The sequence below is a fragment of the Eretmochelys imbricata genome, chromosome 6 (assembly GCF_965152235.1).
Source record: "Eretmochelys imbricata isolate rEreImb1 chromosome 6, rEreImb1.hap1, whole genome shotgun sequence".
In the NCBI taxonomy this organism is placed as follows: domain Eukaryota; kingdom Metazoa; phylum Chordata; order Testudines; family Cheloniidae; genus Eretmochelys; species Eretmochelys imbricata.
In genome coordinates, this window is record NC_135577.1 from 21,354,541 (window position 1) to 21,377,128 (window position 22,588).

The following is a 22,588-nucleotide window of genomic DNA, read 5'->3' on the forward strand; positions in this document are numbered from 1 at the left end:
AATGTACACATCCTCAATTTCATATGTTTTACTGTAAAATCAGCATCAGCTGTCTCTGAAATATTATTGACAGAAGTGAGTAAGTCTTGGGAGAGTTGTAACATACAACTCTAACAAGTGACAGATGTCTCATCTGGGCCTTTCCCCCCACCACCACCACCTCTGTAAGCATACTTCCTCCCCGCAGCACACACATTGCCAATGGGAACATGCTCCTTACCACGCACAACTGAATGAAACCAGGGCTGGCTTTGGACGCTCTTTCTTACTGTGGGTTTGTGAGATTGTTAGCAGAAGCTTTTCACCACAGGGTACATATACCACTGGCAGCCATTAGCCCCGTGTATGGCTACAGTAGAAAAAGCAAAGAGGGACTGGATACAAACAAAATGAAATAATATTCTTCCTGTTCAAGGCACAGTTTAGGCTCCCATGAGCACTTATCACTGATTGTTTTCTGGTATAAAGAATGGGTATAAATGAACTAGAAAACTAGTATTTGATGCATGTCCTTAGCTAAAAAATACTCCCCTCCCACAACTGGTTGAGTGTGTGTTGGTTGTCCAGAGGTTATTGCCTTCCATCTCACCCACGGCTTCATTCCAGTGATAAAGTAATTCCTGTATGTATTTTGGACCAAATTCTTAAGTTTTTACTCAGACAACTCTGTTGAAGCAAATGCAAGTTCTGCCTGAGTAACCATCCCTAAGTTCTACTTGCACCTCTGCCACTGACTTGTCTTGTGATGTTAGGAAAATCATTGACCTCAGTTTCCTGTAATACTTACAAACACCAGCTAATGAATCCTCATAATACACCTGTAGATAGCACACTCAGAGCTCCTCAGATAAATGGTGGTATAGAGACAGAGGTGCTGGAACTAAAGGTGCTGGGGGTGCTGCCGCACTCCCTGCTTGAAGTGGTTTCCATTATATACAGGGTTTGCAGTTTGGTTCAATGGGTCTCCGCACCCCCACTATAAAAATTGTTCCAGCACCCCTGGATAGAGAGACATATAAACAAAGGGTAGCTACCTCTCCTCATTCTCCTCCCACCCCCCAATGTTTTAACGCAGGAAGTTCCTTTGGGGTAAGTCCCCCAACTGGATTGTTAATAACTAGATTACTTTCAGGTTGTGTTTTTTCCTAGACCCAGTCTTCAATTTGACAGACCAGAGCATGCTCTCCTGATGCCATCATGAACAAGACAGAACCAGGGAGCTGACAGACCATTTTGTAGCAGAGGATAGGCTGAGACATTGCCACAAGAAAGAGATATTTCCCCCTTTGCTTGCTCCTCGGAAAAGCCAACCTGATTTTCTACTAACAGCAGAATAGCATGAGGATTGATGGGGGCAGGTTGAAACCTGCTGGAGTGGGAAATGCACAAATGAGTTTAAGAAAGTGTGGAGGGTCCATTAACAGATTGGATAATTGTTCCTTTATATTTTGCACTGAAATTTGAGGGCAGGAGTTAGGACAGAGACTTAGTCCCCAGAGCAGTCCAGCTAGAGAGTGTCAGAGAGAAATATCGACTGCCACATAAAGAATGGCTCCCTACCACAACAACCTTGATTCAAGATGACTGCCTGTAGGGATCCATATTGTAGGTGAAGTGCATGAGCTCATAACTTCTAAATACTCATGTCCTTTGAAGAGGGCAGTGAGAATGGATCGTGCTGGTAATCGCCTCATGGTTGCTATGGTAAGTAATTACTTTCTTCTTTGAGCATAACCTGCAATGATTCCCATTGCAGGTCCAACTGGCAAGGAGCTTGTCTGAAGAATCTGAGTTGACTAAAAGACTGCACGACCGAACCCCATTGGAGGTTGAGAAGAAATAAGCAGAAATTTGAGGGGACATACACAGAAGCATTTAACTCCAGTGCTTAAGAGTAAAACATCTGTTAGAAACCCTGAACTCCCTGGTGCTATTACTAAGGTGGAACTGAAATAAGAGTGGGACTTATATCTAAATCTCATTCCTGTATTTTAACCACATGATCATTTGTGTTCTAGGAATTAATTTTATAATTCTATTTTGGGATTTTGGTAATGAGCTTCATTCCAATGTATTATGATGTTACCAGAAAGCCTTTGCAAAATTAAAGCCTTATTACGTGCATTGTCTAATTCCCAACAATAACATAGACTCCTTTTGGGGAATAAAGTGCTGACAAACACAGTTGCAAGCAGTTAAAATATGGTCACAGATTTTTCCTTTTAATTTTAATGTGAATTTAGCATTTGTAAAAAGTACCAGCTTGCCAGGTCTAGAGTAAAGTTCTCATTTCACCCACAGAATAGGTACAGCAGAGGCATGTCAGTACAAACTTTTCATACATGGATCCACCAGTGTGCCTCATGCCCAACCTGGAGGGGACCACCTCTAGACCCCAAAGAGTATTCTCTATATGTCTAATCTAATATCCATTGAAATCAATGGGAGTCTTTCCACTGACTTCACTCGGCACTGGAATGAGCTCTGAGCGCATTCATCCTTGGCCTGTCTGCACCAACTGCCAACAAAGTTGCCGCTAGTGCCAATGCTATCTGTTATGTGATCACCTGCCCACTCAAAACCGGTCTGACAAGAACAAACTCATGTCATAAAGGCCACAGAACAGCCTTGAGATGGTAACAACTTCTAGTCTACACTGACCTGGAATTTTCAACTTAGAGATGAAAGGCTCTCTCGCCAGTAACCAAGACCCTGACCCAAATCCACCTCCTGGGGATTTTTTTCAGATGAGAAAGTAGCTCAATATAACTTTTTTAAAAATAATTAAATTTGTTCTAAAAAAAAATTTTAAAGGAATAAACTAAAACATTAGAAAGAGAAAAAATGAAGCTGTTGATAATCAGACCCTGTATGTAGCTTTATATGAGCTAAGCAGCTTGAAGCTCATATGAACGATCATCTTCATTTGTCAGCAGTCCTTCTAGCTCTCTGCTCTTGAATTGACTGCACTGTATCCATTCAAGACTCCAGTGTGTGAGCCCCTCAAGGGATGGATTATGCTAAGCTGGGTGCATAACACTATGAGCTATTGTAAAGTTTTTATGTTTCTTATGTTTCTTATGTTTCGATAAAAATTACTAAAATTCCAATAATAATTAATAAACGGAATACCGAACAGAACAAACAGCTATAGGAAATAGCTGTATGCTCAACAGGTTTCCACATAGGTGCATGGAGTCTGTCTGTGTGGCTCTCAGTGTTGGACAGGGGCCTTAGTTATTGAGAAGAATGATGTTAAGGAACAAAGAAGGTGAATGTCCTGTAATGAGAAGGCTTTAAAACAAGGTGATTTTTCTGCCTCCGTTTAAGTTCTTTGAGCTGTTGAAACATATTCTTCTCAGAGTTTGAGACAGAAGGGTCAGGTAGAGCAAATGTCAGTGAGACCATCCATCAGTACCAACAGTTTGGAGTCTCATGAGGAGATGAGACAGACTCTTTGGACAAGTGGATTGAATCATCTCTCCACAGGAGAAGCAAATAATGGCTTTCTTCTTTGACTTCTCTGCTTTTTCCACTCTGATAGCAATTGTAGAGAAAGCTAGTCAGAAAATTCTAGTCAGAGAAAAAAATTGATGGAGCTAGTTCCTGTTTCCTACCATGTGATAAAGCAGAGTGAGACCAGGGCATTCAGGAAACACAAGGTCAGTCCTAAAGTCCAAGACACCAAAACTTCCCAGTGTTTTCTTGGTTCTCCTGCCTGCATGTTTCAATGACAGCTTGAGTTACAAGATGAACTTTGCAATTATAGAACTCTTCTTACTACTTTGAAACCTAGCATCAAAGGCTTTTCTGCTTCTCCAGATAGATCCCTGGAAAGAAGTATTTCTCATCAACCATAAGAAGCCACCTGTCATTCCCAACTGCCTCAAAACCTCTTGACCCCCAACATTCCATCCCTTCTTCTGTTACCAGGGCCCTGACTGCCGTTCTCAAAAGCCATGAAATATTCTGATTAAAGGGACACCACCTATAAAACATTCGGGGACAGACCCTCACCTGATCAGCCTAGTTTCACTGAAGTCAAATTGAACTATGCTGAATTACACAAGCTGAGGAGCTAGCCATTTTTTGTTTTTTTGTGTGAATAGCAGAGAGGAAACCACTGTCCCTTCATGCAGAAATTTCTTCTGCTTCTGTGGCCCCAGGACAGATATGCATCTTAGGTAGTGGCCTGACACCTCTATCTCAAATGCAGCAAAAAACACCAGCAAACAGCTTCAAGTCCATCTGACCATGGTAAATTGGACTCTTGTTCTGAGCTGTACTCCTCAAGGAGCACTGTCCACACCAAAGGAGGTGCTTCTGTCCACAGAATAGGTATAACAATGGGCCCCACCAAGGCCTCAGTTTGGCAAAGCACTTAAGATTTACTGAATCTATCTAGCATGAGTCATAGAATTTAAGACCAGAACGGACTACCAGATCATTTAGTCTGACCTCCATAGACCACCAACTCCTACCACCACCGGCACACTGAACCTAACAACTGAAATTAGATCAAAACAAAACAGAAGTACTCATATGGCACCCATTACCATAGTACCTGAGCACCTCACAATACCCCGGTGAGGTAGGAAAGTAGTATTATCTCCATTTTACAGATGGGAAACTGAGGCATGAGACTAAGTCACTTGTGCAGGATGTCTAGGATTGATCCAGGAATTGAATCCACATCTCCTGAGTCCTAGTCTAGCACCCTCGCCATTGGACCACCCTTCCTCTCAATTATTAGGGACTAATATGCCTCAGCCATGAGTCTGATTTTCAGTTGTGCTGTGGCTTCTTTATCAGCAAAAAGCAGCTCTAAAACCAACCCACAAAACTCTCCTGACTCCTCTCTCAAAACTCCTATGCTAGTGGGGGATTCTCCAATGGTGAAGAGGCAGGGCAGAATGCATGGGCCAGAAAGGGGGATGCCACTGTAAAGAATTAGCTAAGAAAAAAGTGTAGATGAATCTTCCATGCACCCCAATGATCGCCAGCTACTATACTAGTCCCTTGAAGCCACTGGCAGCTGGTATTAGAGGAGCCCTCCAGCTGCTCTGATATATGCACAGTCAACCTGTGGAACTTGTGCCAGGGGATGTTGTGAAGGCCAAAATTATAACAAGGTTCCAAAAAGAACAAGATAAATTCATGGAGGATAGATCCATCTATGGCTACTAGCCAAGATGTTCAGGGATGCAATCCCATGCTCTGGGTGTCCCTACCTTCTGATTACCAGAAGCTGGGAATGGGCGACAGGGGATGGATCACTTGATGATTACCAGCTCTGTCCATTCCCTCTGAAGCACCTGGCATTGGCCAGTGCTGGAAGACAGGATACTGGGCTAGACAGACCATTGGTCTGACCCAGTATGGCCATTCTTATGTTCTTATGTATGTTGGGGGACCTGGCTGAGGGAGAGGTAGGTCAGGATCATAGCAGTGCAAAGGTGGCATGTTTCTTTATTGCTCTTTTATGATAAAAGAGCATATTAAGTCTTAGGCAATTTTAACATTCCCTCCCACTCCACCTGAGGGCTAGGAAAGCTGACACTGATTTCAGCTGATTATGATGTCACCATTCCAATACGGCAAATATTGCCAGTCTTTCAAGAAAAAGAAGTCAGAGCATGATATTTCTTATATTTCCAATGTAAAAAACAAATGGATTTTTAAAAAACAAAACAAAACTTTAAAGCTATGTACACAGAAACAAATTTTCCTCTGGAGTTCACCTTTCAGTACAGGTCAAATATGTGCAGTTTGTCATCCCTGTGTGAATCAACTCCAACTGAATAAGACTGTTAATTAGCCTGCCTCTTTCCATAAGAGCTTGGGCTAAAGGAACTCCTGGTTACCATGAGCCAATCTGTCCTGTTTCAGAGTAACAGCCATGTTAGTCTGTATTCGCAAAAAGAAAAGGAGTACTTGTGGCACCTTAGAGACTAACCAATTTATTTGAGCATAAGCTTTCGTGAGCTACAGCTCACTTCATCAGATGCATACTGTGGAAAGTGTAGAAGATCTTTTATACACACAAAGCACGAAAAAATACCTCCCCCCACCCCACTCTCTTGCTGGCAATAGCTTATCTAAAGTGATCACTCTCCTTACAATGTGTATGATAATCAAGTTGGGCCATTTCCAGCACATATCCAGGCTTTCTCACACACACACACCCCACACACACACACAAACCCAATCTCCTGCTTGTAATAGCTTATCTAAAGTGACCACTCTCCTTACAATGTGTATGATAATCAAGGTGGGCCATTTCCAGCACAAATCCAGGGTTTAACAAGAACGTCTGGGGGTAAGGGGGGTAGGAAAAAACAAGGGGAAATAGGTTACCTTGCATAATGACTTAGCCACTCCCAGTCTCTATTCAAGCCTAAGTTAATTGTATCCAATTTGCAAATGAATTCCGATTCAACAGTTTCTCGCTGGAGTCTGGATTTCAAGTTTTTTTGTTGAAGAATTGCAGCTTTCATGTCTGTAATCGCGTGACCAGAGAGATTGAAGTGTTCTCCGACTGGTTTATGAATGTTATAATTCTTGACATCTGATTTGTGTCCATTTATTCTTTTACGTAGAGACTGTCCAGTTTGACCAATGTACATGGCAGAGGGGCATTGCTGGGACATGATGGCATATATCACATTGGTGGATGTGCAGGTGAACGGGCCTCTGATAGTGTGGCTGATGTGATTAGGCCCTGTGATGGTGTCCCCTGAATAGATACATGGGCACAGTTGGCAACGGGCTTTGTTGCAAGGATAGGTTCCTGGGTCAGTGGTTCTGTTGTGTGGTGTGTGGTTGCTGGGGAGTATTTGCTCATCTGTCCTGCGCAGCAGCAGCTCCCACAATGCTCACTGCAGTGGACAGATGGCACTGCCACGCCAAGCCTAACACCCCAGGACATAGTCAATTAAACACTAGCAACCGAATGATGTAATAATGCTATATTGAATTCCCAGATGTTAAAACAAACCTAAAATAAGGTGACCTCAGCTTGGCTCCAGTGCCCCTCTTCTGCTTGTTCAGCTGTACTCACAGCTCAAGTACCCCTCTAGCTGTGCCCCACCTTTTGCCTTCCTCTCCAGTGACTGCCCAGCTCTGCTAAGGCTTCATGTCCTCCCCCTCCCACCCACCCACAGAGAATCTTGCGGTTGGGAGGTGGATGCTGAGCACACCAGGAGAGAGCATCCTTGTGCTAGGCGGGCAGAGCTGGAGGGGGAGACGGAGCCACACGGGGAGGGATGGAGCCTGGGTACTGAGGGGAGGGGTGGTGGGCACAGGGGGGAGATGGAGGCAGTGGGGGCTGAGCTCAGGAGGAGGGGGGCGTGAAGCCTGAGCACACAGTGAGGGGGAGCTAAGCTCAGAGAAGGGGCTGAGGGGCGGAGCTCAGAGGGAAGGGGGATGGCGGCTGAGCACGGGGTGGGGGGAGGTGGGGCTGACCTTCGTGGATGAATCACCTTGCTCTCTCTCCACATCATTGTGATGCGCGCGAGCCGCACCGATCGCCGGGGCAACCGGGAGCAGCCAATCGGCTGCTTGTGTGCCCCTCACAAAAGCCTGCGTTGCGGCAGCTGGAGCCGCTGCTTCTTTTCTGCGCCAATCAGGAGGCGTCTGGTGCCGGAGCCCGCCGGACTGGTGCGGGTCGAGAGCCAATCAGAAAGGGCGGCGAGGGGTGAGGGGGAGGGAGGCGAAGGGGGTGTGAGTGGGATGAGCGGATCCGCGTGCCGAGCGGGTATAAGAACGGGAAGCAGGCGCGCGCCTCTCGCATTCCGTCTGCGGGCACCGACTGTAGCGCGCGCACCTCCCCCACCGATTTACCTCACCCGCCCGCGCTATGAAGACCAAGTTCTGTAACGGCGAAACCGAGCCCTCCCCGCTGGGGCTGCTGCTCGGCTGTAGCCCCGGCCCAGGGGTGGTCCTGCCCGCCGCGGGGCAGCCGCCGTCGCCGCCCACTCACCCTGAGGCCGACGGCAAGGAGCTGGCGGGGGTGCGGGCGCCGCCGCCGCACCAGCCGCCGGCCACGCTGCCGCCACCTGAGGAGGAGCCCGACTCCCGCACCCGCCGCAAGGCGTATCTGTGGTGCAAGGAGTTCCTGCCCGGGGCCTGGCGGGGGCTGCGGGAGGAGCAGCTGCGCATAAGCCCCATCAGGTCAGTGCTTCCTGGGGGGCGGGGCAGGGACCCCTGGGGCTACATCAAGGGTGCTATGGGGGGGCGGGGCAGCGAGTGAGGGCCGGGGAGGAGGGCACTGTGGAGATGGGGCGGGTGGCGGGCGCTCTGGGCCTGAGGGGGTGGGGAGCCAGTTGGTTCCTCCTTCTTCTCCCCCCCCCCCACCCCGGGCCGGGTGACGGGCGCTATGGGGCTGAGTGGGCGGGGACCTGCTCCCACCTGCATTCTCCTTCTGGCCTGGGGCACTGTAGGATGCAAGGGGTAGCCCCCCCACCCTCCGCACTTGTTGTGGGGCGGGGGGAAAGCAGGCAGGCTGAGCTCCTCAGGCTGGATTCTTCCTCCTCTCCCCCTCGCCAGGAAGACCAGCTGCAAGGTCAGCGCGGCCAACCAACCTAGAGTCCCGCGGGGGCGGGGCAGGGAGGACCTACCTTCCGCTGTATCCTCCAAAGCCCAGGCGGCAAAGGGGGCTGGGCAGCAGAAATCAGTTGAAGTTCAGCATTGTTAAGTCACGGCATCGAATCCAGAACCACAGTAAAGGGGGAGGGTCCGGCACCGTTACGTCTGTGGCTCAACTCTGAGCCAAGAGGAGGTGCTCTGGGTGGTTACCAAAATATGTTTGATTCGTGGCTCAACAGGGAGTTTATGGGAGCTCCTGCACTGCTTGTACAAATGCCTAGAAATGCTTGCACTCTATTTAGAACAATTTGAGTGTTTCAGACTTGTTCCTTGGTCTCAGTGGCTTTTTTCAGTGTTCAAAATTTCATATTTTCTTTTCATCCTGTAAATTGCAAATGGTAGTGCAAATCCCAGCATTGTGAGCCATCTTTAGGTTTCTGTAGTGCTGTGATTCAGCATGTCAGTTGGTTACTATAGAGTAACCAGGTTTGTATGGCTTGGATATGAAAATGGGGGCGTTATGAAGTGTGGATTCTTTGGTCAGCAACGGTATAATGTATTTTGAAACTGCTCTCTGAGTGAAAGAGCAGTATCTGTTTTTTACATCAGTCTTAAATAATTCCAAATGCCCAGTAGTTCTGACCATTATTGTGGTTTAAGGGTTTGCATTTTCAAAATCCACTATGTGAAAGGGATTTGTGACTTCAAAATTATTTGCCCAACCAGTTTAAAATATTGTAGGATCTTAATTAACTTGAAATCTAGTACTGTTTAATTCTCTAACTGACCTTCAGGAGCTACGCTTGTACCTGAGCCCCCCTGGCATTGTTTGTGGCTCTAGAACATGTTCCATTTTTAAATTTCTCCCATCCTTGTTATGTGAAACCCATACAGAGCACTGATTATTCAGGTTAAATGGTGGAAATGACTAGACAGAGTTGTTGGAGTATACAAGTATAAAATGAAGACTCTTCTTGAATTTCTTACGCTAAACTAAGATGGTGTCTGTTTTTTTAACTATTTATACAGATATGATCTGAGTCGGCTGTTTTCTATAATTAGTTATTTAAACATTAAAGGATCACAATCATTGTGGTTTTCTAATATTCTGACTTTACCTGTCCAAATAGCTGCGAATAGTCACCAGAATGACATTATCCAAAAGTCCTTTTGTTGCCAGTTAATAGACTAATCTTCTTCCTACTGTGTTGGATACTTATTTTACTCTGATCTACCCACTCCTGTTCTCCTCTTTCAGTCTGTTTCACCAACTGAGGCTAAACATTTCCATTTTGCCTCAGACTGTGGTGCGCTCTCCTGCATTTCTTGGAAGGTTTCCCTTTTGCCTTTGAGACAAATTATCCAGGTCATTTGCACTGGCAGCTGCCCTCAGGAAGGGGGCTGTGACAAAAAAACTTAAATTGTTGCATTTTGCTGGCCGGAAGTTGCACTCTACTGCCATAGAACCTCTTGGACTCAGTTTCCCTCTTAAGGAGAACATAGCCCTGGATTAACAAAATTGGGTACTCTGTTACTGGCTGTTGATAGAAAACTGCTCTGACACAGTGCATCTAAGATGCTCTGAGCACCATCATTGCCAGAAGGTACTGGAGCTGGATCGGTCGTGTGCTTCGGATGAAAACTGATTCAATCACCAGAGTAGCAATAAGATGGACACCTGAAGATAAGCAAAAATGAGGCTGCCTGAAAACAACATGGCGAAGAGCTGTGGAAGCCAAACTGAAAAACCTGGAGCACAGCTGGGAAACTTGAAAGATTTGACACAGTAGTGGAGGAGCTTTGACACTGCCCTCAATGCCAGCCGCATAGTAGCCAATGTGGCCTGTGGGGCTCTAGCAGTTTTGGGGTCTCTCCCTTGGCCCCACCTGCCACCCCCAGGTGCTTCCACTAGGCAATTTAAAATGGCCTGGGGCCCTGGCAGCATAGCAGAGCTGAGTGGTGTCTACCTGCTTGCTCTGGCTGTCTGCCAGCCCCTCCCTGTGGCCCTGGGGTGGGGCAGGGTTGTGCCTCCATGCATTACTCCTGCCCCAAGCACCCCTGTGGCCAATAGTAAGCTGTGGAGGCGGTGTCTGGGGGCAGCAGCGCATGGAGGCCCACTGGCCCGCCCCGCCTTACAGTCCCAGTTAAGCGCCACACCTCCTGACTCTCTCCCAGAGCCTGCACCCTCTCTGACCCTCAAACTCTCTCCCAGAGCCTTAGGCAGGTGGGGGCGGGGTGGAGTTTGGGGCAGCATGAGTGACATTATTAGCCCACTGGGAGGATTTGAGGACTGGCACTGGCCCTAAGGTAAATTGAGTTTGAGATCCCTGCGTAATAGGATGGTAATGGAAAACTGCTACCAGTTTACATATAGAATATATTGATCCTGATGTCAGGGAGGGTCAAAATATTGTGAATTGATAGCAGAGTGAACCACATTGCTCTGGTTAATTGCACAGCTTTTATAAAGCTGCAATTCCTATAAAATTTTTATATCAATTGCTTTTATGTAACAGAACGAAGTAATATGTGACAATGACAATCATGCTGTTTTTGCTCTGCTTTGGAAAACTGAGCAGAGACATTGGAGATGTTGCCTCTTGCAAAGGTGTTACTTTTTTCCCTATCTGTGGCCATTAATCAGAAGCGCAGGGATGGTGTATGCCAACCTTTACTGAGTAGAGTAGCACCTCTCTACAGGCTGACGGAGGAGTCCGTTTGAAGTGCCAAATCGTACGGTGCCACAGAAGCCGATTAATTGAATCTTGTTGCTTTTTCACATACCTTTTTTTCATAGTCACATTGGAATTGTATTCAATAGCTGTAAATACAGCTTTAAGTGACTTGTGTCACAAGGAAAGCCTTTATTGGTCTCCTGTATGATGTGCCTTGATTAAATCTTTCAGAGATGAAGTGCATGAAACTATTGCCCTTGCAAAACATAGTCGAGTCAAGTTCAACCTAAACAAGTTAAATGGGGTAGCACAAGGATTCCTGAGCCTTGAAATAGTGTCACCAGTAGAGCACCAGACTAATACACTTCAAAATCAGTCATTCATGTAGGAATTGTCCTTCACCCTGGTTTTGTATTGTTCTAGAAGTAACTTGAAAGGACCGTTTATCCTAAGCTCTGGTCAACACTACAAGTTTAGGTCGAATTTAGCAGCAATAGGTGTATTTAACCCTGCACCCGTCCACACGACGAAGCCATTTTGGTTGACTTAAAGGACTCTTAAAATCAATTTTTGTACTTCTCCCCAACAAGGGGATTAGCACTAAAACCAACAACGCTGGGTCGAATTTGGGGTAGCGTGGACACAATTCAACGGTATTGGCCTCCGGGAGCTATCCCAGAGTGCTCCATTGTGACTGCTCCAGACAGCACTTTCAACTCAGATGCACTAGTCAAGTACACAGGAAAAGCTCTGGGAACTTTTGAATTTTGTTTCCTGTTTGGCCAGCGTGACGAGCTCATCAGCACAGGGGACCATGAAGTCCCAGAATAGCAAAAGAGCTCCAGCATGGACCGAACAGGAGGAACTGGATCTGATCGCTCTATGGGGAGATGAATCCGTGCTATCAGAACTCGGTTCCAAAGGATGTAATGCTAATATATATGCGAAAATCTCCAAGGGCAAATGCAAGGTGTTTACAATGCTCACAACTACAGCGGTGATCGGAGCAGGCTCCCGCTTGCAGTGCTATGGCATATGCATGGGCAATCCAGGAAAAAGGGCAAGAAATGATTATCTGCCATTCCTTTCACGGAGGGAGGGACAAAGGGGTCACTGACTACATGTACCCAAAACCACCAGTGGCTTCCTTGTCAGTTATCTCAATTTTTTTAATTAATAAAGAATGCATGGTTTCAAAACAATAGTTACTTTATTTTGAAGGGGGGAGGGCGGTTTGCTTATGGCGAATTAAAATCAACAAAGGGGGTGGGTTTGCATCAAGGAGAAACACGCACAACTGTCACTCTGTAGCATGGCCAGTCATGAAACTGGTTTTCAAAGTCTCTGATGCACAGCGTGCCTTGCTGTGCTCTTCTAATAGCCCTGGTGTCTGGCTGGCCAAAATTGGATGCCAGGCAATTTGCCTCAACCTCCCACCCCACCATAAACATGTTCCCCCTTACACTCACAGATATTATGGAGCACACAGCAATCGGTAATAACAATGGAAATGTTGGTTGCGCTGAGGTCTGACCAACAGCGCCAGCGAGCTTTTAAATGTCCAAAGGCACATTCTTCCACCATTCACACCTGCTCAGCCTATAGTTGAACTGCTCCTTACCACTGTCCCAGGCTTCATGAGCCATGGGAGCAAGGGGTAGGCTGGGGTAGGTATGACCACGTGGTACTGCCAGCTGGGAGAGCAGCCTGAGGCAGAAGTTTCCAGTTCGCAGGATAGCAGAGTTGAAGCGGTGGAGTGAGCAAAACACCATTGAGGATGGCTAGCAGTGCTATGGAGTCTGCGTGGTTAACCCAGGAAAAAAGCTGCAAAACAATTTTCTGCCGTTGCTTTCATGGGGGGGGGGGGGGGGCAACTGACTACATGTACCCATACCACCCGTGACAATGTTTTTGCCCCATCAGTCATTGGGAGCTTAACCCAGACACTAGCCATGGTACTGCGGACACATTCTGCCGACTTAATGGACTTGGTGGGGACACACAATCAACTGTATAAAATCACTTCTGAAAAATCGACTTCTATAAAATTGACCTCATTTCATAGGGTAGACATACCCTAAGACCAGTAAACAGACTATACCATTCTCAAGGGCTTTACAAGGGAAGTAAACATTAACAGTTTGTTTTATGTTAAATGCTATTTGGAGATGTAGGTAGACCTAGTGTTGTAGTCATGACTCTACATGATCTATTTTTGCTCTTCATTTGATCTCCCTTATCTTTCTATTACTTTCTTCTCCCTGCTTACCTGTATGGTTATAAGTTGCCTAGTCTTCCCCCTCGCTACATACTTCCCTGGATACTTGCCAGACCACCTGGTCCTTTTTTCCTTAAACATAGGATCTGGTTGCTTTGTACCATGTTTCCTTGGATATTTGTTTCCCACAGAAGATTCTGGTTCCAAAGGATTGCTGCTGTTTTCTCTATGTAATTAGCAGCCCCTGTAGAAGCACACAGGCTAGCTGCTTCTCAGTGGTGGCTTTTTTAATTTAATTTTTATTTTTTTAGTCCTTCATCACAAAGGGCATAGATATCTGTAAAAGCAGCTGAAAATGAGTAGCTAGTGCTATGTGAGTAGCTAGCTCTCTGCAGATAAGTTTACGAAGTGCTGATCTACACAGCTTTTTTTTGTGGGCCTCTGACATTCAGACTCCTAGGATCCCATTGAAGGAAAACTTGAGCAATACAATATGACCAGGTCTACCATGCTGTGCTTTTCCCAGACCTCTGAGCTTTTGGGCATCTGAAAGAGCTGTACCTTTTTAGATAGTTGAGATCATGGCATGACATACACAAAGTATTGATTTAACTTAATTGGTGTAAAACAGCGCAAATTTTAAGGGACATAATGAAGTATAAAATGTAGTTTTTAGCCTACTACTTTATCCTGGTCACCTTTTTTGAAAGATGAACCCATATTACCACTGTCAACAATTATACTCCCATCAGTATTATACTATTTTTTCTTTGCTGTGAAGGGAAATTCCTGATAATGCTGATAGGAGAGGCAATAATGAAGACCTGCTGCAGAAAAGCAATATTATAGAGACAATGTGGGGTGAGTGAATAAGCTTTTTTCCCCAAAAAGCAAAGTGGAACTGGGAACCTTTAAGTATTACTAAGTAATGTTCTGAAATCTGTGGGAGCCAAAATAAAGGCTATAGTAATATGTATTGCATGCTAACCTTTTCTAAAAGATTAATTATCTGTCATCTTCCGCCAAAATTTGATACTGGTGCACTTTACTAAGTAGTTCCAGGATACTGGCACAACCACTTAAAGGACTGCAGGATTTCCTAAACACCTTATCCAGCTAAAATATCAACCATGATTTAGCAGTTTTTTCCAAATGCCTGTATAAGTTCCTGTTCCTAACAAGTGCCTCAGCCATTATTTGTTAAAACTCAGTTGTGGTCTGAAAATGAATACTAAATAATGGCAGCATAAGCGACTCGGTTTGTCTCAATTATTTCCTATCCGGTGAACTCAGTTAAAGTAAAAAAGATGGATTTCTAATTGCTGTCCCAGCAAACTCAACCTGGGATCCTGAAGTCAAACTTAAGCTCTTTCTCCATGTTACCAGTAGAAAAAGGTTCCACAGGCCAGATTTTGCCCTCCATAAGTGTTGCACAGGTGTCTTCAGTGGGTTTGCACAAGTGTAACTGGTCCTGCAACTGTAACTTGGTAATCAATTCTTAGTCATGCTCAAGAATGATTTGAAATCACCTCTCTACATGATCACAAGTCAAAAGTAAGATGTAAATCACAGATCTACAGTGCTCACAAGTCAAAAGTAACAATGCATTAATCAGCCTGTTATGACTCTATTATATGCAGGGAGCATACCTGTTGAGTAAGAATGAACTATATTTAGTCACGTTTCAGGGTAAAACTGCATTTTAAATAAGACTCCTTAATTAAAGCTAAACTGAGACAATAACTTTTATGTTGCATACTGGAACTTAAATGGTTGAACCAACTTATTTCAGCTTTTAAAAACAAGGTTCTCCTGGGCCCTTCTAAGCCATTTCAGCACACTGGAAATATTAAAAGATAAGACTAATAGCAAGTGGAGTATGTGGCGGTAGCTGGCTTCTTTGTAAAACACCACTGTCATAAAGACCTTTCTTTGAAATGCAGTACTTCAGACATTATGAAATTTTGTAATGAACATAGCTTTATGCATTACAGGTAAGAGGTGATGCCTATCTGTAATCACAACTGCAGGATTTTCATAGGTTTCAGTTATCCTATGATTCTATTTATAAGTGACATCAGTTAGTGTTCTCTTCTTTCCCTCTCAATCTGCTTGCTGCTGCCTTATGAATAATTTACTGGGTGGGAGTATAACATCAGAATTAGAGGGAGGAAACAGATATGTATGGCTGTCTTCAAGGTAATCAGATCACTGATTTACATATTAGAAACAAGTAGGCAATGTAGTGGTAAATTCTTCTGTAGTACTTTTTCACTTGAAATAAGTGAGCATAAATGGGGTATGATATGAGCAAAAGTGTTCAATCTTTTTTATCTTGAAATGATTTAAAGGAGGAGGTTCAATTTACTATATAAAGGTACTGGATATCCAGGATGTTGCCAAGATAATTAAATGCTTGAAGGCTTTCAAAAGATGAACTTGTAATTGGGGTACACAAAGCAGTATTAACTCCAGGATAGCAAAGCAATGGGATCTTGCTGACACGGGAGAGAACCAGAAGTATACTGACATTTTCCCCTTGACAGATACCTGTCTAGCTATAACTAATTGAGGTACCATATTTAAATTTGACTAGATATTTAGCTTGAAAGTATGCTAACTTCCTGGGGTGCCTAACTCAACTTTCATTTGTTCACCCAACATCTCAGTTCTTTGTGGCTCTTGTGATTCATCACTGCAAACTGACCACCATCTTCCTTTCTGAGCTTTTGCATGTTTCCCTGATGTCTTCGATCATATATTAGTATACTACCTAGTAGGGATGAGTAGCTATGATAATATAAACACTTTAAAAAATGCCAGGCTTGCTCATAGAGATGAATCCATTTGCAGGTACAAGTGCCAAACTACAGCCCTCTGAGCCATCTGACAGATGGCAACTATTATCTTCCTTTTGGAACTATTACAATTGACAAACTTATCACTCTGTCCCAACCACAAGGAACAAAAATAGCCCTAAACACATCTATCATTTTTAGCTGTCCCATTCACGAAGCTGTGAACGAATTCTAACATTTTCAGTTTTCATCCTTTGACCTGCCTAGCTTCATCAACCTTCTTATTCCATTTTTCTTTGCCTATAAAAGGGGCTTCAAACAAATATTCTGCTTGCTATTGGACCACCAACAGAGGAAAATATCACTCCAGATGTATTTCATTTCCCCTCTATAAAACTATCGTCACAGTTGTAGGCAGTATTGTCTCCTCTGACGCTGTTGGTTACTCTTTAAATACAAAAATAACATTTAAAGATGCTATATGAAGATATTTTATTACTGGACTTCATAAGACCTAACACCACTGCAACCATAGGTACAGACCATGTAAGTCTAGTCTGTTTGCAGAATGAGCTGACATGCAATAACACTAAATTGTTGTCCGTGGATAGTTAAATAGGTATTTTGACTGATCAACCTGCGCTGGAAGCTTTTGTTCAAGTAAAATTTTAAACTATTCTAGTAAAAGGGGTACAAACTGAAAACCTGGTTCTTTAAAACACACAAAAAGGAACCTCTAAGATTAATCATATCATATGGAGAGCATATAGTAGAGATGTTTCTTTCACAATCTCTTGTAACAGGTGCTAGTCCCACTACAGTAGGGCTCCCCAGATGAATATTCAGCTAGTTAAACTGAGAGCTAGTGCAAATCAAATTTCAATACATTTTAGATCTACAGGTTTCTGCATATGAAACTACCATGTGACTCTTACTTTTTTACTATGGGTAATCAGGGCCAAAATCATGCAATTTCTTTGGAGTTCTAATTAAACCATTAATTGATGGTATCCTTCAATACCTGATGTTACAAGTAAATAAAGGGAGAGAGCATAGTACACAATCAAGTTCGCAGAAGCAAATGGAAACTCCTGCAAAACTTCTGTGTTCATAACTGCATGTCTCTTGTGATAAACTGACTGAACTTTTTTCGGTGACTGTTAAATCTAATCTCTTCATAAGCACTAAATCTCCAGAAAGAAGAGTACAGCTTAGAACAGCATCATTTTAGCTACTGTGGGAGAAGCTCATTAAAATATGTCAGTCCTGACCTGCACCATATCTACTATTCTGCTCATGAGCCTTTCCACAAATAGATCCTGTTGCTGTTCACTTAAATAATAAAATGGCCTTTGAAAATGTGGAAAAGTCTTCATTCCTCAGGCTAGATTCCAATGATTCTCTTCGGCAGAAACACTATCCCACAGTAATAAGTCAAACACCTATTTTTTTTCTTCCCCCCCCAAATAAAAAGGTAGATTTCTGTCCTATACAGCTTCTAATGGCAAGCTATTATCAGCAGTCTTAAAAAAATTTCCTTACTGATTTGTGATTTAGTGATGTGCTGAAGAGTTTGAATTTAGTCTGCATTTAGATCAGGTCACTTATTCCAGATCTGACAGTCCAAAGCCTTGAAATATGTAATAAAGCAGGAATCTGCTCTTCACGGATATGAGACATGAGAGGAATGATCAGTTTTCTGATTGCCTTTCTTTTGTTAGAGGTGGCCTTAGCAACATGCTGTTCCAGTGCTCGTTACCTGACACCATGGAGACGGTTGCAGATGAGCCACGAAAAGTTCTCCTCCGCTTATATGGTGCAATCCTACAGATGGTGAGTACATAGAACATTTTGGGCGTGGGAGGGTTTCTATAATTTATATCTGGATAATTATTTCAAGAGACTTAAATTATCAGTGTCAAGGCAAGTGTGTTCTACTCTTATTGTTGGGGGATGTTTTTTGGTGGTGGTGGGAATACATTTCTAGTTTCAGTTTGTTTTAATTTGTCGTTGCCTAGAACTTGTACTCCTTTCTATACAGAAATCCTGGCTTGTGTCTATCAGCTGAAGGCTCATTTGCTGTTGGTTTGGTCCATAATGTTTATTTCTGGTATTAAGAGTTTGGAGTGTGATATTCCAAAACAAGGTATAAAATCTGCTGCTGTGTAATCTATAGGAATTTCTTTGGCATCATTAAGATTTCAAAGGACTAAACAATTTGTAAATCCTTTAAATCTTAGCCTCACTTTCACAAACCCTTCTGAGGTTTAAGTTGAAGCTTTGTCAAACTTACTCTGAATAGTCTTCAAGCGTTTTGTAGAGACCTGTGCTGAGTAGGTGTCTATTATGGTTACTGTAAAACCTATTGATGTACAGTATTTAATAGCATTAAAACTTCAGACACAAACATCCAGTACCCTGCAGCTGTCACATTCTGAAATACAAGTTTTGGAATGAATGCTAGGTGTGACAACTGCTATAGCAGCTTACTAACATGGAGCTCTTTATCAAACATTCTTTCAGTATTGCTCTCATTGCCAATTGGTCAGTACCAAGATTAAAACCCCTTTTAAAGATTGACAGAATTATGTGGCAATATTTATAGAGAATTAACAGGTGAACTTCCAAATGGCATATACAAAACACTTTGTAAAGGTGACCTATTATAAAATTCTTAACAGCTATAACTGCATAACTATGGAACAAATTTTAACCTTATCTACCTTGTTTGACACGTCACACAATAATGTTCAGTTTTTCCCATGTGATTGAAATTTGTCTCTTACTGACCGTTAGTTGGTGGCAATTTCCTTCAATTCCCAATCATTTCCTTGGAATAATCTTCTGAAGGTTTTATTACATCAGTTAATTATTGAAAATGTAATCCATGCTTCCTTCTGTGAATTGACCAGAAAGTGATAATAGCATCCAATTAAACCTGAAGGTGTCACTTACTAATCACAAAATGCATCTTATTTATATACACAACCTAAAAATGAGATTCAGGTCCTGACTTTGATTGCTGAAAGCCTGGACCATCGTTCATTTTAAAGGGTTATTCTTTTGGCCCACTGTAGCAAAGTATTGCGGCAACAGCCATAAGATTATCCACTGGTCTGAAACCACCCAGGCACAGCTGGATGTAAATTAAGAATTCAGTCTGCATTTGGCTTAACTGAATACTGTCTTTTTAATATTTTTGTTTTAGTTAAACCTTCTGAAAGAGAACCAGTTATTTTTAAAAAACTTAATCCATAGTCAATTTACAAAATAAGCTATAGAGATTGATATTAGTATAATTCAGTAAATGATTTTCACAATAGAATAACTTTATTTAATGGCTTTAATTTTAGTCTATCTTAAAATGTTTTTAGTACAAAATGGACTGCAAAACATCTGTATTTGAGTAATGGAAGGGCAGAACATCTGTCTTTTTTTAATAACGAGGCTTTGAATGTAATTATGCATTGAAAAAGTTTGGAAAAACAAACTACAAATACTAGAGCTTAGTCACCTGCCTCCTTCCCTCGGGGTTTTTTCTTGACCTTACCTCTTTTCTGCCCTGTTCATAAAGGAATCAAAACAAGATTTTGGGCTTTAAAATCTAAGAACTAATTTGTGTAAATTGGTTAAATCATTTGAAACTGTGCATTCAGAACTTTTCTAACCTTTTTCATCTTGGTGTTGAAGGATCTTTTGAGATGTCTAACTTCCTTTATTTCCATAGTGGCAGTGAAATGACTGCTCTTGTTGGTGCAGTTCACTAAGGGTTAAGTAAGCAGAGAAAGTCCCAAGGTAAAACTTTCAGATTGCATTGAGGTTCACAGTTTCTGTCGACCAACATTTGTCTCTTCCAGCACCTACATCTTAAACTCAAATTAAAAGAAGCAAACTGCTTTTTTTTAATTGGGGTATTTTGGAAGCCTCATTTAGGATTGCAGTGAATTTCTGGTGGCATAAACTAAAATGATTAAGCATGGTTAAAAAGAACGAGTGAACAAAATTCTTCCCTTTTTTAGTGATTAAAAAGTAACACTTGCTCAATTTTAAATAAAAATAGAAATAGTTAAGAAGTTCCTCAGTTTTGGGTCCTAACACTAAAATTATTTCTCTAAAGACCCAGTGATAGTTTTAGAAAAATAAGTCACCACTTGTAAGTTTTAACTCGTTTTGCCGCCTTTGGAATAGCAGTTTTGAACACTTGTCAGTTTCAATTTCTGTTGAAATTGGTGGTGCACAAAGCAAGCTATGCTAGGTTCCCTCATTCAGTGAAGACTGTATTCATAATAAATAAAAAAGGAGTGAAACACAGAAAAGTAGATGACACTGACTTTTTAAATGAAGGATACTGGCACCTTTGGGAGAACCATTTGTTGCTAATAGAAAATGATCCCAGTTTGCTTATTATGAATTTTGGAAGACACAAATGTCAGTACATATAACTCATCAAATATAAACCATGCCAGTTGGTTAAAGCTGCCACACAAGGATAGCTTTGTCCTTCCTCTGTCATAATAGTTTATATGTTTAAGAAATTTTCTGTGTGCATGAATGGGGGGTGGAGGGCGGAGCTGAATTGGCTTGGCCATTATGAATGGTCTCACTGGCATGGATGTTTATACACATCAAGGACTTCTCTTGAGTATATCCTTGAGCAGATCTTTATTTTATTTTTTTAAACAGGACAAGTATTTGTGCTTGTGAAAGGTAAAAATACTAACCACATTAAAATTGAAGTGTTTGAGGCACAATGCAGATATGTCACATACATTCAAAGTAAACTAATGCCTTTTGCTGCTTTTTTTCTCATTTCTGCCCAAAAGAGCTAAATTGTTACGGGAGCATTTAACTTTAAAACCTCTCAATGCAACCAAGTGACTATTGAAGTGTTGTCTATCTTGGTGTATAAACTATTGAACTGAAAGATTTGCCAAAGTGCACTTAACGTTTTGGACTTTGAGACTAGATTTCATATGCAGAACATTCTAATATTATGTGCTGTTTTCCTATTTAAATTCAGAATTAAATCTCCCTCAAAAGCTCCCACATTATTACAACAGTTGGTACTATAACTTTCAACTTAATTTTTTTATTTATGTACGTTTACCTACCAAAAGATGACTGGAGATTGATTCACATTCCCACTTTTTCTGTCAAAATAAAAGCATTAACTCAGCATTACTGGGGCTTTACATTGTTTAACAGCCAAAACAAATTCCTACATATAAATGAAGACAAGTAAGACCTGGGAACTCTAATGTTCTATCTGGTCTCTAACCTTTCATTCAAGCAAACAACTGAACAAGTTAAAATGCTTGCCACATTTCTGTAGAAAATTGTTCCATACCTGCCTTGCTGCCTTTTATTTTTTGTAACTAAATAAAATGCAGACTGCTGTGTAACTGTAATTATCAATGTTTTCTGTGATTGTTGCTGTTTTTAATGTCTGTTTGTAGCATGGAATAACTACAAATCCCTGGCACTGGCAGATAGCTTGAATGAAGCCAAGCACCTCTTACAGGGGATATATTTGTGTTGGGTGGAGTTAAGGGTGTTCTGAGGGTAATGTACCACTTTAGTTGTATATGCATGTGTTCTCTGCTGCAGGCTTGCCCATGCGATCGTGCCTAGAGCACTCTGGTTTCCAGGTGACAGACACGATTCACGGTATAGTATGAGATCTCTGAAGTTGGAGCATTCTCTACAGCTTTCATTTTTTTTAGTTCCAGGTTTTGATATGTTTAGAACTTAGTAAAACTTAAGTAGAACAGCTAGTTTATGCTGTCTAAATATGTAAAGAGTAACTACAAATACCAAAATATTGCACAAAATATTCCCCATTCCTTTCTTCTGCTCCCTCATTAGAGAATGGTAACTTTGTCTGAAGTCAAGAGGATTAGAGATGTCTTGATATAAGGCAGAGTTCCTATTGCAGGTCCTAAAAAATAACTAACCAATTCCCAGTTGCTAAGATTTAGATGAAGTTACTCTGGTCTCATTTCATTCAGATTTGCCTAGGTACAAGGACACACATAACACAAGCTATAATCCTTTTCAGGTGGAACTCAGTGTCTGAATCGATATATTACATTCTGCTTAATAGAGAGCTCTGGGCATCCCTCTTACCAGGTAACTTACATATCAATTTTCACCATCAGACTTTAGAGTCCAAGGAGGACTTCAGGTTTCTACTGGTACTTGGTAATGAGTTGTACTGACCAGATTTCAGGGTTTAAAAATGTTTCCATTCTGTGATTCAGTATACATTTAACTCTTTTGGTCACTTGAAACAGTCACCAGCAATGGAGTAA

General features: G+C 42.4%; 1 protein-coding gene across 1 annotated transcript in view; it reads left to right on the plus strand.

Moving 5' to 3' along the window:
• The first annotated feature begins 7,858 nt into the window (after positions 1-7,858).
• The window catches only part of CHKA (choline kinase alpha), a 38,888-nt gene continuing 24,158 nt past the window's right edge, over positions 7,859-22,588 (plus strand). The window contains exons 1-2 of the mRNA XM_077819871.1: positions 7,859-8,172; positions 17,999-18,110. Coding sequence (XP_077675997.1) covers positions 7,859-8,172; positions 17,999-18,110 — 426 coding nt within the window. The remainder of the gene's footprint in view (positions 8,173-17,998; positions 18,111-22,588) is intronic.